The 16,789-nt window shown below is 50.1% G+C and overlaps 1 protein-coding gene across 1 annotated transcript; it reads right to left on the bottom strand.

The window, feature by feature from the left end:
• Nucleotides 1–12,235: 12,235 nt before the first annotated feature.
• Nucleotides 12,236–13,299, bottom strand: FOXB2 (forkhead box B2). The gene is given in 2 exon segments (XM_034647011.1): nt 12,236–12,868; nt 12,871–13,299. Coding segments are annotated over 2 exon segments (1,062 nt in total).
• Between the last annotated feature and the right edge of the window lie 3,490 nt (nt 13,300–16,789).

The following is a 16,789-nucleotide window of genomic DNA, read 5'->3' as shown; positions in this document are numbered from 1 at the left end:
AAGCCATTCCAACTTACTAGGATTTAGTTACCTAAGGTTTTGTTTTTGTTTTTTAAACAGTTAGGCAGATGGTCTACACATCTAAATATTCATTAAATCAGGATGGTGGAATGTATTAACTAAATTCTTCTTCCTCTTCAACAAACCTTTAAGAACTTACATGAGTCAGGTGTTACATTAGTCAGTAGAGATACAAAGATGAAAAAGATAGCTTTAGAAACTTTCAAAAAGTTTCCACAAATATTAATATTAAAGCAGCAACATTGTTGGTAGTTGGCCAACTTGTTCTCTGACATCAAAATAAATCTGGCACGGACCCTATAATGCTCAAATTTCTCTTACACTCCTCAATAGCTATTTGGTTTGTAAAGCACTTGAATACTCTGTCAGAACTACTATTTCTAAATATATCTTTGCTGCTCTAATAGAAAACCATACAAAATTCCCTGATGTGTGTTTATTCCAACTTGCTAATTATTTTATGGGACGTTCTTAAGGGGCTTAAGGTGAGCCAGTATCCTTCCAGTGAAAAGCTCTGGCTTTGGCTGCTAACTACTTACTTTTATTATTGTAACTAGTTTAAAAAGTCAATATCCTCATATTACATCTATAAGCAGAATTATCAAATTCAGAAATTTCAAAAAACACTCTATTTACCTTCGACCTAACCGATTAGTTTTGACCTTATTTGATTGATTGTTTGTTTTACCACTTTGTCTCTCTAGCCTCCTACCTTCCCGGGAGCATTGGATCATTTTCTTCCTTGACTCTGGAGAGTGGAGGTCAAACAGTGTGGTCTGGAGAAGCCTCATCCTGGGGAATTAGCTGCTGGACTGGGTCTGTCACACTGCAATCACAGAACTTCTGTGCAAATCCATGCCACTTTTCAAAGCCACGTAGCAATGACGTCCTGCAGGGAACACAAGGTTATGCTACTATAAATACACACTTTAACAATTTTATTTTAAAAGAGTATATATTTTACTTGTAAAAGCGAAGACATTTTAAATGTTTTTCTTCTTTGATATGTATTAGCATATCTATGCCTATGCATATGGTTTCATATTATAAATTTGAACCTGAACTTTTTCATCCATGCTTTCCTGCACTTACTTTGTATACATCTTTGTCAGAGGAGCCGGTCTACTGCTTCAGACTATTGGGTTCTTTGGGGCAGATGCATCAAAATCCAGCCAGGAGACAGAAACCATTCCAGTTATTTTTACAAACAGAATTTAATATAACGAATAGTTAACTAGGTGTAAAGATATTAATAACTGTGTAGAAAGAGAACTCTAAACTATTACAGTCGTAGCAACAGCAGAAAGCAGCTACCACACCTAGACTGGAGAGCACAAAGGGAAGAAGTTGGAATTCTTAACACTTAGAAACTCAGAGGTGAGCCTTATGGAGCTAAGCCTCAGAACGCAGGGAGCACCTGCTAACTGGTGATGGCGTCTCTGAGGTGGGGCGTGATGAGGCTGCTTCTGCAAGTGTTGGGAAAACTTCCAACTGGATTCAGCTGCTGCTATAGGAAGGAACTGAAGGGTGAAGAAATTTTGCTGCACGATGCTTTCAGGAATCAGAAATAGAAAGGAAGCCCCACGCCTGGGTGGCACAGCGGTTAAGCGTCTGCCTTCGGCTCAGGGCATGATCCCGGCGTTGTGGGATCGAGCCCCACATCAGGCTCTTCCGCTATGAGCCTGCTTCTTCCTCTCCCACTCTCCCTGCTTGTGTTCCCTCTCTCACTGGCTGTCTCTATCTCTGTCAAATAAATAAATAAATAAAATCTTTAAAAAAAAAAGAAAGAAAGAAAGGAAGCTTCAGAAGGAACAAGCAGAAAGGAGCAAACCTCTTCTTTTTCTGCTGTTGCTAACTACCACTAGAGCCCCATATTACCAGGACTCAACATATAGCCAGCAGGCAAAGCAGAAACATGGTTTAGAAAGTCCCAGCTCCAGCATCACAGAGCAGAGTAGGGAAGGGTAGGTTTGGAGATGAGAGACGATAGCTTAATAGTTGATGCAGCAGGGAACATGTCTTTTTTTTTTTTTTAAGATTTTATTTATTTACTTGACAGAGAGAGAGACAGCCAGCGAGAGAGGGAACACAAGCAGGGGGAGTGGGAGAGGAAGAAGCAGGCTCCCAGCAGAGGAGCCTGATGTGGGGCTTGATCCCAGGACTCTAGGATCACGCCCTGAGCTGAAGGCAGACGCTTAATGACTGAGCCACCCAGGCGCCCCGGGAACATGTCTTATAGTCAGCACCTGGCATAGGTCCTGCCCTAGACTATGGAATAAATGCTTGTGGGATGGAGATGTGTGGGTAGTTAGATTTAAAACTGTGATTTTAATAGCTAACTTCATAGTCCCTCTTATAAAAAGAGCTATCTTCATGTAGGAAAAGAACTTGATAGACCACTTTCACTGTAGAAGGCGAGGTCCCAATATTTACAGTCTCCAAAGAGAGAAAGAGAATTAAATTGTCCCTCATAAGAAGTTAGTGGGAATTGGGGTGGAGTAGGGTGAAGGGCAAAGTAAGCAGGTGGAGAGGAGGAGAGGGGGAGATCAAATAGATCACTAAGAGAGTCAAGGCCAAGCAAATTGTCAGACGAGACTGGATGGCAAAGACGATCAGAGAAAGTCTGGATAGATGATAGAAGTAATTTTAAAAATAATAAATATTTAAATTCAATGAAGTAAGGTAAACTCAAATCTTCAAGACATTGGTGTTTGCTTCTCATGCCCTTTACCCCTGGAATGGTTGCAAATAAAGGAGGTGGTATGCTTTTATGTTGAGATGATGCCTAAAGTGAACCAGGTCTCTGGGAGCTAGAGTTAAACGTCAGAGATAACTAAGCAACAAAGCCTCTATACCTTCTAAAGTCACCGACTATAAGTCCCCAAAGAGACAGGGGTGTGAGTCTGGCACAGAACATGGGATAAGACTATAGAAAATTTCATGAACTCTCAAGGATTAGATGGGATGCTAGCTTGAGTCCTGGTAACATTTGTTTTGTTAGCATGCACACTATTGTGTTAGATTGCACACTGTGAAAACAATGCGGTTTTGTAAATATTTGGCTGAATGGTTCCATTTTTAGGCAGAGTGTGAGTTCACTAAATTGACTCATCATTCGAACATCTCCATGAGGTCCATCCTCCAAATTTTAGATGTAAGCCTGCGTACATATAAACTCGGAATAAAACCTATCTCCCCTATATAAAATAGTAGACATAAAGATAAAGCATCCAGGGAAAGTGTGGTCCGTGAACATAACTGCACCACATTAAGGAAGTGAAGTGGCAGCTCCTTAAGCCCACTGATTAAAATGCTTTTGTAAAGGGGTTAGCTTATGATGTAAAGATGGGAATAGCAAGAAGACAACTGACTTCTTTTTATTTATTTAAGATTTTGTTTATTTATTTGAGAGAAAGAGGGAGAGCACCAGCAGGAGGAGAGGCAGGCAGAGGGAGAAGCAGGCTCCCTGACTTGGGACTTGATTCCAGGACCCGGGATCATGACCTGAGCTGAAGGCAGACGCTTAACCGACTGAGCCACCCAGGTATCCCATGACAACTGACTTCTAGCTCTAGTGCTTACTAATTTGCTTTTTAAGTAGCTGCCACCTCAGTTGCCTCCTAGGTGAAGAAGACGGCTGCTTTCCAACCCGACTATTCTGTCTTCATGTGACTGACAGTGGGGAGTGCTCCAACTCTGGGGCACATGGGGGTTTTCTGTTTCCCTGTGCATTAGTGCATAATACTCAGACAGCTGGGAAGGGGATGGGTAAGTCTGATAGGCACCAGTGAGTTGGGTTTTTTTCCCAAAGATTTTATTTATTTTAGAGAGAGATCAAGAGAGAGCAGGGGGGGAGAGGGAGAGAGAGAGAGAATCTCAAACCGACTCCTTGCTGAGCACGAGCCTGATTTGGGGCTTAATCCCCTGACTCTGAGACCACCATCTGAGTTGAAAGCAAGAGTCCAAATCTTCACTGACTGCGCCACGCAGATGCCCTGGGACCCGAGAGTTCTTGAGAGAAAAAAAAGGTAGGGATCTTAACTAATGTTCCAAGTTATTTGGGTATCACTGATGGACTGAGATGGCTGTTACTGAGGTAAACTGATGAAAAAAAAAATCTCTTTTAGCCAAGAACTTGAGTGTGGTCTGGGGCCCAGCAACATCAGCATCACCTGGTAGTTCATTAGAGACGCATAATCGCTGGCTCCTCTTCACACCTGCTGAATCAGGATCTTTGCAGGTGGGGGGGGGAAGCGGAGTGTGTTTTAAAAACCTCCCCCCCAGATGATTCACATGCATCTCAAGTTTGAGAGGCAATGTTAGCAGACTGATTCGATTTTACATTTTTTCTTGGTAAGGTGGGAGTAACCAGGGCTGAGTCAGCCTGGGGTTCCCTGTCAGGGAAAAAGAAGATGTTTTCCAGGAATAACTGGGAAGAGGGTTCAAAATGTTTGTATACCAAAGAAATAGGAGGTGATTTTGTTCTCTAAGCTGGTGAAATGAGATATATTTGATCATACTTTCATTCTCTGGCTCTCTTGGGTTAAAAATTCAGTCTTATAATTTCAACAACTTTAGTTCTCCAGTGCAATTATTTAAAAACCCAAGTCTCAGTGCCCTTTGGCCATTTTTAGAAGTAATCAGGCTTCTGGCATAATAGTTGAGGCATGTTTAATCTTCTGAAAATGTGCATATTCTGGGTACTTGCAGACTTTTGCATTTTTTAATTTAAAAAAATTTTTAAAAAGTAATCTCTACACCCAACATAAGGCTTGACCTCATCACCCCAAGATCAAGAGTCCTATGCTCTACTGCCTGAGGCCAACCAGGTGCTCCAGACTTCTGCATTTTTTGGAAAAGAAATGACTTCAGTGTAGACAGGGAAGACACAATACGGGTTTACTTGAACTAGCAAAAATAGTATCTTAAATGTTCCCCCCCATTTTTTAAATTTTATTTATTTATTTGAGATAGAGTGTGAGAGAGAGAGCATGAGCTGGGGGGCAGAGGGAGAGGGAGAAGCAGGCTCCCCTCTGAGCAGGGAGCCCAACTCAGGGCTCAATCCCAGGACCCTGGGATCACGACCTGAGACCTGAGCTGAAGGCAGACACTTAAACAACTGAGCCACCCAGGCACCCCTCAAACATTCCACTTGAAAACATTGTGACTATACAAAAAGGAATTGCCAACTAGGAAAAGGGGAAATTATATTACTATTTTGGAAAACTGTATATTATTTTTCATTTGGGAGGAAATGCCTAAGCTAGCAGAATGTACTTCCTTAGCGCTCATTATCTGCCTAGTTTCAAGAAGACTTTGAGGCTACTATAAACCTTCATGCAGTGTGGAAGATGAAAAGAGAGAAAGCTTGTAGAAAAAGGAACAAAAGAAGGCAAGATCTGTGGCGCCTGGCTGGGTTAGTCAGAAGGGCATTTGACTCTTGATTTTGGGGTTGTTTGAGCCCCAGGTTGGGTATAGAGATTACTAAAAAAAAAAAAAATTTTTTTTTTTGTTGTTGCTTTTAGCAAGCCCTCTTTGTAATTTCAACTATTTTACATTTTCCCATTGTAGTTTTATGGGACAGCAATTTTCACAAAATTCCCCCAGAGTCAAAACTTAAAAGTGACAGCTCCTTTTCTTCCCAGCAGAAGGATCTGCTGCAAGGCGGCCTTGTCAAAGGCATAGCAGGAGGACAGTGAGATGTGTGTGGTTCCATCTCCTCTGCAGCTTTTTGCCTTTAAAGTACATTTAATCAGTCAGTTCTTCACCCCTCCCCCACACTTAAGATGCTACATTAAAAAAATAATAATTTCAGTTTTGTTGAAATGCTAGTTGTACTGCCTGAAGAGACCTTTGAGTAATCTTGCCCCTGGTTATAAAAGTAAAACATGATCGGTGTAGGCAGACAATCCAACACAACCAAGATCATATGGAAAACAAGAAAAGAAGATGACTTAATGATTTCACCAATCTCAACATACCGCTGTTTACAGTTGGTGCATCAACATTTTCTATATGAGTAAAATTTCACAAACATTATTTGTGATGGCTGCATGATATTCCATACTATACAGATAGCATCACTTATTTAAACATTTCCCTGTGGTGATATAGGTTAATCCCTATAAAATAAATTGCAACAAAATTAATGGCGCAAAATTCTCTCCTGAGATGAATTCTTAGGGAAGACTCTAGCCTCTTCTTTTTAGGCAATAAATAAGGTTGCCAGCTAGTTATACAGTGCCTTGTCCTCTCTAGCTAAGAAACATGTTTAAGAGAAGACAGATATTGCTTTTAAGCCAAGATTATTTCAGGTAAGTAGTGTTACAGACACGTATGTTGGAAAAATTGATCTATAGTTTCCTGAGATAAAGCAAAGCAGTATTTGGTCAGAAAATTACAATTCCTTTTTTTTTTTCTTTTTTTGCTCTGTCAGTATTAGATGCTTACATCTGCCTCTCTCTCTCTGCTTCTTTCCTTGCTTCCTTCCCCCCTCTCTCTCCCCTGTCCTTTCCCCATTTTTTCTTTTTCTCATCTGTGTGCTTCAATGTTGTGGATCCTTTCTGGAATGAATCTAGCTCAGTTGGGCCTGGACTACAGCTCTCCAGCTCCCTTCTTACTAAGCATTCATCCGCAGTAACAGTAAAAACACGCTGTCTGTGAAGGTGCTGACGGGGCTAGAAGTGGCTCAGATGGGAAAGCTTATTTCAATGCATTTTTTAAATGATACCACAATAATGAGATCTGTGACTTACAAGCAAAGCCTGGGTGTCTCCTGCACACAAAAGACCTGCTCCTTGTGGGAGGAAACAACTATTTGGATCACACTAAGCATAATCAAAATACCTTCTTAGCACTATTCTTTTAAAAATAGTCTCGTGGGTCACGAAGTTCGCTTCTCTGAATTTTTTGATAATTTTATAAAATCCTTTTTTAATATGACATTCTCAGCATGGTTCTTCAGTCTCAAGAAATGTTACTATAATAATACAACTATAGTTCTCAGATGCTTTATTTTCTGCTTAATGATATATGTGCATATCATGTGACTGTGCTGTAGATCATATGAATATATTATAGCTTAAAACTCAGAATTTGAATTTCATGGACCATGCTAAAATTCAATAAAACTACATTTGGATGCAAGGGGGAAAGAGCAACATGTGGCTTAAATTTTCCTTAAAATACACAGGGGATAGTTAAGGGGGAAAAGTGCTTGGGACAAAGTACATCTGGAGTTTTGCCAGACTCATACCATTTAAACAATGGTTTAAGACTGAATTGAAATCCCAAGCAGATCTCTTCAATCTCCCCCAAAGGGTATAAGGTAGCATTTCAGCTTTGACAGATAAAGTTAATGAAAAAACTTTAAATGAGCAAAATGAAAATGCTGGACTTGAAGAAACTGTTTTGCCCTTTGTAATTCAAGGACTTCCCACCTCCACTTGAATCTGCACTCTGCCTTTTGACCTACAAAGAGGTTATCACTGGCTTTTGAAACCCTTTCTTTACTCTCCCATTTCCAGTGCCACCCCCACCCTACTCTTACACCCCCATGCAGAATCGCATCCCCATAGTCTGCTTAACACTATCACCACTTCAAACCCTTGCCTCGCCATCCAAGCCAGAATATGCCCTCAGACTATCTTTTTTTGCCCATTCCATAGTTAGGTACAATGAAGAACGAGAATTCTTGTCCAGTGGTGGAACCAAATCCTGCCACAATTTACCAGGATCTCTGTATAATTTTGTGCATATCAGAGATGGTAATTTTTGTCAGTGAATGGAATTTAAGGGGGAATTGGTGGTTTTGAGGATCAATTTTTTCCCCCTCCTAAGGCATTCTGTTTCCATACTCTTCTGGAGTCTTTCTGTACTAGTGCCAAGCAGGCAAATGTCACCTTTGAATCCCAGGAGGAGATGTGTTGATCAGCCTTCCAACTGACCCCCCCCATGCAAAGATGCTTGGAGTTCAGTGGTACCCCTGCCAGCTGACTGGCTCTGATTCCTCTGGATGCTACCAGCCCTCCTCCCTGACTGGACTAATGCCAGTCTACTTAAGGAGATAATTGACCACAAGCCAGCTTGACTGACAGGCTTCCTAAGTGCCAGATGCCAACTGTGCCGATCCTGGCCTTTGCAGGAGAGCCTGTTCTCCTAGAGACCACAGCTAAAATAGCTTTGTCCTCCCTCCGCCCTTAGCTCTTGTCTCAGCTTCCCAAGGAAATACAATCAAATGTGTGATTCCAAGTTGTTTTCCTCTTACCTTTATTGTAAAGATATCTACACTGAAATCTTTCTCTTCTCTCATTGCTTCTTCCCTTCTCACTCAGGGTCCTGTGCATTCAGATAAGTGGGATACAGGCTAAGCAAGCCCATTCTTTTCTATCATCCTGAAAAGCAAGAATGGAAGTTCATGTTCTCTCGCCTAGTATTTAGCATACCAGGAAGGATTTTATTAAACATGTGACCTGAGATGGTCATACATTTCTAAGTGTCTCTACTTGCATCTCACTTGTATCCAGAATTTACTTTCCCTCTATCTCAACCTGTCGCTAGAGAGAAAATACTGTGAGATCAGAGGAGATCACATACTCAGTTCAGAGGGTTACCACAATATTCCCATCAGTTTATTATTCTGATTAGCTTTTGTAGTTCTCTATATACTTTGATTATTACCAGGCCAATACTTTTTTTTTTAATGGCTTGACCTCTATTAACATGTTTAAAATAAGCACTGAATCTGGTTACAGCATCTTTGAATGGATGTTTTACCACACATAGGAATGAAAATCTGATTCTGGTGATGAGCAATGAGCCTCAGGCCCAGAGTCCTCCCAGTCCTGGTATCTCAGAGGTCTGCCAAGACTAATCCTGCCAGTTTCCTGGCTTGGGAATGGGGTGGTGGATGTTTAAGGGGATAAAGTCCCACACAATAGTCAGACTGGCGATCCCATCTTAGTTAAGAGGGGTCTTCAGGATGGTATTAGTGTCTGGGGCTTTAACTGGGACCTCTCTTGGGAGGAAAGCTCTCTTTGGGTGGAAAGCTCCCCCACCCTTGTTATTTGCATGAATTCCCAGGTTCTCCACTCTCAAAGCCATGAATTGCTTCCTTTGGGTACCTGGATCTCCTCCTGGATAAAAATTTGGGTAGAATCATCTCTAAGTTCACTTGGCCTTCCCTTCTTCTTTTTCTCTTTCCTTCCAGTAAATACAAAACACTCTTGTTTTCCACACAGAGGTAGGAGGGGGTTTGAGGGACTTTGCTAAGAGGGTCCAGGAAAACTGTGAGGGTCAATTGCTCATTTCTTGCTGTGGTGGCCCACAGGCTCCTTTCTTCTCCGGAGGGGCTATCACTAAGGCCAGCTCTCTAGGTGCTAAAGGAAACTTTGGGCTGCAACCCTTTCCCGGAAGTGGGGCCCTGGGCACCGCTAAAAAGCACACCTTTTGGGCAGCTGGGTCAGAAGGAAGGGGTGTTCTTTTGAACAAACCCCTGGGATCCAGTGCCCCCCTTCTTCCAGCCAATTGACTCGCCTAAACTAGGGGTCCTTTTACCCTAGGACTTCTAGGCACCCACTCAACCAGAGGAGGACAAAGAAGCCAGGCTCTCAAGTCCCTCCAAATCTGTGACCCCCATGTCAGTGTCCCCCCTTCTTTTCTCTCTTTCGACAGCATCAGACTAGTGAGGAGGAAAACCCGGCAGAAAACCTCACCGAGTCTCAAGTTGAAAGAAAGGGAGACACTGGAGTTGTTTCAGCTCTCAAGGAGTTAGTGACCTAAACTGAGACCTTCCAAGGAGAGACCAAACTAAGCTGCACGCTGAGATGCAACTTGAAAATAAGGGATACGTGGAAACACCTATTTTAAGATATGACCAAAATTCCCCCGTCCCCTCCCTCCCCTCAGTGTCATTACTGTGTGCCGGTCATCTCGCTGGCCCTTTATTTTCTTCTGATAAAAGGTTAGAGGAGGCTGCCGTTGGGCCTGGCTGGGCAGAGGGAAGTCGGTTTAAGATGGAGCGCTGTGCGAGGTTGGAGAGCAGAGAGTGAGCCGTGGCTTCCCCGGCCCCAGCCGGGGCACCGGGCCGGACCGCCTCTCCAGCTTCCCGCGCAGCTCCGCAGCAGCCGCAGCCCGCAGGGTCCCTCCGGGGAGAGCGGACTGTGGGGCCGGGGCCTTTCGCCCGCCCAGCGCTCTGAGGCTCCGGGCCCCAGGCCGACGCCGCCTCCCGAGGCCCTGCTCGCCGAGGACGCGCCCCGAGCGGGTGCGCAACAGGTCCCCCAGGCTTCGGTGGCGGGGCTGGCGTTCCTCGTCAGTGTCGGCCGCGGTGGCAGTGCCAGAGACCTGGCACCAACTTCCCCGCCCGGATCTGCCTTCCAGACTTAAGGGGGCGCCGCAGGCACCTACCCAAGGGTACGGAGTCCCCGGCGTGGCCCGCCCTCCAGGCCCTCAGGAAAGGGAAAGGGTGTTGGGTGGTGGTGATGGTGTATTGAAGCGAACCTCAAGTGGGGACAAAAAATTCCCTGTTGCGGGTTTTTGCTAATGCAGTCCCCTGCACTGAGGCGGGCTAGAGCTCAGGAAACCAGCGTAAGGATGGGTGGAATTCCAGGAGGTAATCGAGTCAACGGATAAAAGGAGCAATGGAGGAAGCTTGTCCCTGGCGTGGTTCTCCTGTGAACTCACCCTTATGAAGCTCTGAAGTTAAGAAATAAAGGGGAGGGGGAGGATCTGTAAAGTCCCTTGACCGCCCGGTGGGCACTCAGACTGCCGCCTCCTCTTCGGAGAAGCGAAACATCCCCACACCCACAGCGGCATATCCAGAGAGAAGCTTTAATGGAGAACACCGCGTACAACACCGGCAGACATGAACTTGTCACAAAGTCACAACCCGAACGCGGCGCGGACACAAGCCCAAGATGAGTTAGAAGATGAGGCAAAGGGCAGCTGCCTCCTCCCTACCCGCCCCCCTTCGTTCCCAAAAGTTTGTTGCGAGTAAAGTGCTATTCCTGGGGCTCAGAAAGGGGGAAGGGGCAACAGCGGCAAGTTTCTTTTCCATTCACGAACTGAAACCGAAGAATTCGCCTGAGAGTCGTAGGCACCCAAACGGCACTGGGAATACCAAATCGACCGCGGCGCGCCAAAGTGACGGGGTCATCCGCTCGCATCTGTCCGGAGGCTGGAAGGCAACCGCCAAGAAACGCTCCTGGAAGCGTTAGGAGCAATACTGTCGGGTGATGTGGCAGGTTTTTCTTGCATTCATGATTAGAGGAACAAAATCCCATGATGCAAGTGATTTTTTTTCCCCTTTAAAATTCCGAATGGAACGGGGCGTGGGAATTAACATTATTTTGGGGCTCCTTAACGGCCTTATCCGATTGATACACAAACGAATTGCAGGTAAAAAGCTGCCTTTATTGTCTGTCTTTGGTTGTGTTTCTCCGAACTTTACTTTTGGAATCTGGGGCTTTGCTCTTTAAGCCGCTGCCATTCTGTTTTGTGCAAACTAATTGCTTTACCTGTTCCTTCTATCCTTCTCGACCCCCAGGTCAGAGCAAGGAATTGAACTGTTTCCCAAGATCCTTCGTGGAGTCCCTGCTGCCGCTCCCCGCCCCACAGCGACTTCATTCCTGATACCGTGTCCTCGCCCGTTTAACTGGCCAGCAAGATAACGATATGAAAATGCTCTCTCTTTTCCTTCTTAATAAAACGAGATTTCCTTAGTGAAAAGCACTTTTGTCTTGGATGTTCACGAGAGGCCGCTGCCCGGGGTGAGAAACTTGGTGGCTGAGGTCTGTTTTAAGCGTCATTCTCTGTTGGATTTCTCCCCGGGAGGTTTAGCTCCGCCAGCTTCTGCTCCCAGGAATGAGGGTCTAAATCCATTTCCAATTTGCCAGCGAATGAGGCTTCCCAAACTCCTTCGCTCCCTCCCCCCCATAACTTATTGACTTACAATATTAATTACAATAGAAACTCTTACCTGAAAATTGCCTTTCATTAATCTGATTGTACAACATGGTATAAACACAGACACCAAAAGTGTTACATTTATTCAGACCACTGGTGAATCCGCTTTCGGGTTTGTCTGTTCAAAGACCTTCCTTTGCCGCAAAGGCTCAGGCTCGCCAGATCTGCCCAGCCTCAGGGCGCCTTCTCCCTCCCGGGCTGACCAGGGTCGGGAGTCCCTGCACGCATTCGTCTCCCCCGCCCGCCGTGTCCCCTAGGAGTGCACCAGCACCGAGTGCAGGGAGCTGCCCTTGCTCTCGGCCGCACTCGGGGCGGTGGGCTCCAGAAGGGAGGCGGCAGGCGAGGCCGCAGCAACAGGGCACACGGTGGACGGCGCCGGTGGCTGCTGCGCGGCCGCGGGGACAGTGAGCGTCGGAGGCAGCGCAGCCACAGGCGGCAGCGAGGGGGTGGGCTTGATGGGCACCGGCACCGCAGGCAGGCTCTGACTTGCCGAGTGGCACAAGGCCTTGACTGGCACCCCGAAGGCCCCGTACTCCGGGCCCACAGGGACCCCCGCCGCAGCTGCGGCGGCGGCGGCCGCGGCCACCGAATCCATGACGCCCACGTGCGGCCACACCGAGCTGACGACGTTACCTAGCTGGCCCGGCACGGGGTAACCCAGATGGTGCATGACGGACGCCAAGGGCAGCCCGCCCGCCTGCAGCACGCCCTTGTAGTCCCGGCTGATGATGTTCTCGATAGCGAACGGGTGCTTGAAGCCCGACGTGGATGCAGCTGCTGCGGCGGCTGCGGCGGCCGCTGAGCCCAACCCGTAGGGCGGGAACTGCGACAGGCGCCCCACGCTGCCCACCGCCGCCGCCGCCGCTGCCGCCGCCGCCGCCGCCACCGGTGGTGGGGGTGGTGGGGGTGAAGGTGCCCTCCGGGCCCGGTGCCCGATGCACCCTTGGTGCTTCCCGCGTGCAGGTGAGTGTGCTCCGCGCGCAGCACCTTGAAGCGCTTTCGGCGCCGCAGGAAGCTGCCGTTTTCGAACATGTCGCCGCAGTCGGGATGCAGAGCCCAGAAGCTGCCCTTGCCGGGCTGGTCCGGCCGCCGCGGGATCTTGATGAAGCAGTCGTTGAAGGAGAGGTTGTGGCGCAGGCTGTTCTGCCAACGCTGCGTGTGCTCGCGGTAGTAGGGGAAGCGCTCCATGATGAACTTGTAGATGTCGCTCAGCGGCAGCATCTTCTCGGCCGAGTGCTGGATGGCCATGGCGGTCAGCGAGATGTACGAGTACGGCGGCTTTTGGTCGCTGTATGAGCTCTTCCCCGGCCGCGGCATCGCCCCCGGCGCCTCCACCGCCCTCCGGCCCCTACTAGACGGCAGTGTCGCTCCGCACCCGGTTGCCGGGGCCTGGCTGTCTCCACTAAGCCCCACTCCGCCCGCCCAGCCCTGCCACCCCGCCCTCTCTGTCCCCAGACCCTCTCGCCGTCTCTCTCCGGCCTTCTGCCAGCTGCTTGGGGGGCTCCGCGCCTGCTGCCCTCTTGGGCCAGCTCAGCTCTCCGCTGCTCGCAACTTCTGGCCCGACAGTGGCCGACCCGCGCGCAGAGTGGCGGGAGGGGCGAGCCAGCTTCCCCGCCACACCCTCCCGGCGGCTTCCCCCAGGTGGTCAGAGACCGAGTGCTGGAGCTGGCGCTGGAGACTTCGGCAGGGCCGTGTTCCCTTCCGGCGTCCTCTTTGCTTTTTCTCGGTCCGGTCCGAGGGAAGCTCAGGACTAGCGGGCTGGGAAGGACAGGACAGGCGGGACTCTGGCCCTTTAAATCCGAGTTGGCTCTCGAGTTCCCGGAGTCCGGGGCGGCGAGACTTGCAGCGCCGGGAGGCTGCCCCCTGGTCGGGCACCTAGCCAGCTCGCCCCGGAGTTGTGGTTTTCCTGGAGGGGAGCGGCGAGGTAAGAAGGAAGCTCAGCTCCTGGCAGCCCGGGTCTCCCTGTTCTCTGGCCGCTCGCAGCGGAGCCGGGGAGAGAGCTGTGGGCAGTCGCTGGGGGGGAAAAGTTTGGTTTCTGCAGCAGCGGCGCGGGCGGGCTCCGCGGCGGGGCGGGGCGCTGGACGCGGGGCGCACGCTGCGGGCCCTAGGTGGCGGCTGCGAAGGCCGGGAGGATGCGAGGCTGGCCTGGGCCGGCTCAGCGGTCCGCGCCGCAGCTGCCGCCGCTCTCCCGGGCCCGTCTCGAGCTGGAGAGGCGGCGGCGGCGGCTGTGGCAGNGGCTCGCGCTTCGAGACTATCACATGACCGAGGCTGAGGGACTCCGCCGCCGCCGCCGCGTCTCTCGCTGAAGAAGGGGCACGAAGGCGCCGCGCCTCGCCCCCGCCCCTCCTCCGCCACAGTTCGGGCGCCCCCACCCCCAGCACTCACCGCCCGCCAGGAGGCGCGGGGAGCGCAGGCAGTTCGCGGGGAGGGGCCCAGTGCCGGGTGCGGTCCCCGCGGCTGCACCCCACCCTGGTCGCGACGCCCGGCAGAGGTGGACAGGATACCAATTTCTTTCTCCTCTCCTGCATCTCCCGCCTGTCCCCGCCCTTTCACTTTCCTGTTTCCCACCTACCTGCTCTGAACTTCTCGCTCCTTACGCTACCTTTTTCCTGGACTAGTCACTCTGGGCCACGTTCGGGGCACCGTGGCCTCAAGGCCTCTTCTCTGCAAGAAATCCCAATGCCCAGAGGGTTGAGGGAAAAGCTAATGAGAAGAGCCAAGGGCATTTTCGTCAAATGCCAGCTTCATCACGATTTTCTTGCGCACCAACTGTATGTCTGGCCCGGTGATCCGCTCCAGGTATAGGGAGGCAGGAGATGGCTCTTTGCATTCCACGACCGCGGCCTGGAGGGAGAGAGAGACAGTAGTCAGGACATTAGGATAGATAGTAAGGGCTTGGTGGATCAAGGCTCCACCGCACTTCTTAGGAGCGGGTAGATGGGACAGAGTGAGGCATTCCTCTGGGGTGGTGACGTCTGAGCTGGAGCCAGAAGTTGGGAGCTCACAGGTCCGGTCACCTGGGTGAGTCCTAACGCGGCCTTTGCTATCCTCAGCACGTTGAGGGAAAGCGAGCTGATTGCAATTAAATAGGAGGTCAAAATGATCAATCCACAGGGCCCTGGTGTGACCCGTGAGAGAAAGCTGGATGAGCGGCAGCCAGGAGGGCTGGGTGCTGGCTGGGGCCCAGGAAGCAGGTTCCTGCTCTGCACGCAACCGGTCATCCATGGGCAATCCCAATTGACTGCAGGGAAGTTACATTCTGGTTTTGGCTGCCTTTGCGGGCTGGCTGGGAGGAAACGCAGAGTTTAGGAGGAAAATATACCGTCTTCCCGTCCCTGGGCCTCTGTTTCATTATTTGTAAAATGAGGTATGTGAAGTTGGAAATTTCACGGGTGCCTTTAAGTTTTGCCATTTGAAGAGAAAAGAGCAATTAGGGACTGTGTCTCACTGGGTTTTTAATTTCTTCTTTTCCCTACCTAAACCCGAAGGCAGAAGGCTGTCGGCCCACACTGCTTGGGAGCCTTCCTTTTACCCTCCAGCCTTGGCGACACAAGGTCGCGTGTTTTTCCGCTTCCGACTTTTGGTGAGCTGCCCGAGGGCAGGACCATGAGAGGGACTGTCTGCCTGTCGGGCGCTTCCTCTTCATGGGAGTGCGGTGAGCGGGGCAGATTAATTTTCATCTTTAGTCAGGAGCTAGATTTCCAGCTAGTGCTATTTGCCCAGTTTGTACTAGGCCAGCTGACGTTTTAGAATGGGCGTTAAGGTGAAGAGTGCAAGAGAGCCCCCCGGGAAAAGAGCAGCATCTTGGGCTGTCCTAAGGAGAGGAGATAATCTCAGAGGAGGATGCTTTCGCTGTCACTCCATGCTGGGAACTTTCCTTCCACCAATGGAATTTCTGCAGGCTTTTTAGTCCACTGAGTCAGTTTAAGGAGCCAAGCGGCAGTCGGCCTCCTGGGCTCACGAAGCCACGGAAGAATTCCACAGTTAAAGCGACAGCTAAAGCCAGGGTGTCCCCTTCTCCCTTGCCCGACGTGGTGCAAGAACAGCCCTATCCAGGCCCAGGAGCCGCCCAGAGGCCGCTGGTGGGAGCTCAGCGTGCCGAGTGCCCTAAGCGCTCTAAGGCTCTGGCCCCGAACGCAGCGCGGGCAAAGGCGGCTTTTGTGGACGCCTTGTGAGAGTATGTTTTGCGCCGGCTCCTGGAAAAGCAGCGCCTCCTCTTTGGGAGCAGCTCCGGGACGTTCCCGACGGGCCAATGGGCTCCGCGGCGTCTGGGGACAGAGCAAGGGGAGGGGCCCTTCAAGGGCGCGCCGGGCAAGCCTTAGGTGCGCCTAACCTGAACTCGAAAGCCGTGAGCTCGTCGCAGACCCGGGCCACCGCGTCGGGCTCGGCCCTGGGGACGCGAGCCGAGTGGCCAGAGCCTCCGGCTTCGGCGAGCCAACTGCGTTCAGCCGGCTGAGCGGCTCCGCGCCACCTGGACCAAAGCAGCGCCGCCAAGGTGGAGAGACGCGCCTCACGCCCCAAGCTTTCGCGTTGCGCGTGGCCTGGGCAAGGGTAGACGGCGCTCTCCGACGCCGAGGCCCCAGCTGGCAGCGGCAGTCCGGGCTGCAGTTGCAGCGCTGACAGGGAGCGCGGGACGTGTGTCCATTTTGGAGAGGGGCTGGCTGCCGCCGCCGCAGAGTATTCTGGGGGATTCTCGGTGAGGCGCAGGGCCCGGCTGGCGAGCTTGGGCCGCGGTGGGTTGGGGGGGCGCGCTCTCCCTCTCTCCCCCCTCCTTCTCGCGAGGTTGATTTAATTCCGACAAGTTTTG

The sequence above is a fragment of the Ailuropoda melanoleuca genome, chromosome 17, assembly GCF_002007445.2.
Source record: "Ailuropoda melanoleuca isolate Jingjing chromosome 17, ASM200744v2, whole genome shotgun sequence".
NCBI classification, from domain to species: domain Eukaryota; kingdom Metazoa; phylum Chordata; class Mammalia; order Carnivora; family Ursidae; genus Ailuropoda; species Ailuropoda melanoleuca.
This window is presented reverse-complemented; position numbering and strand designations above follow the sequence as displayed.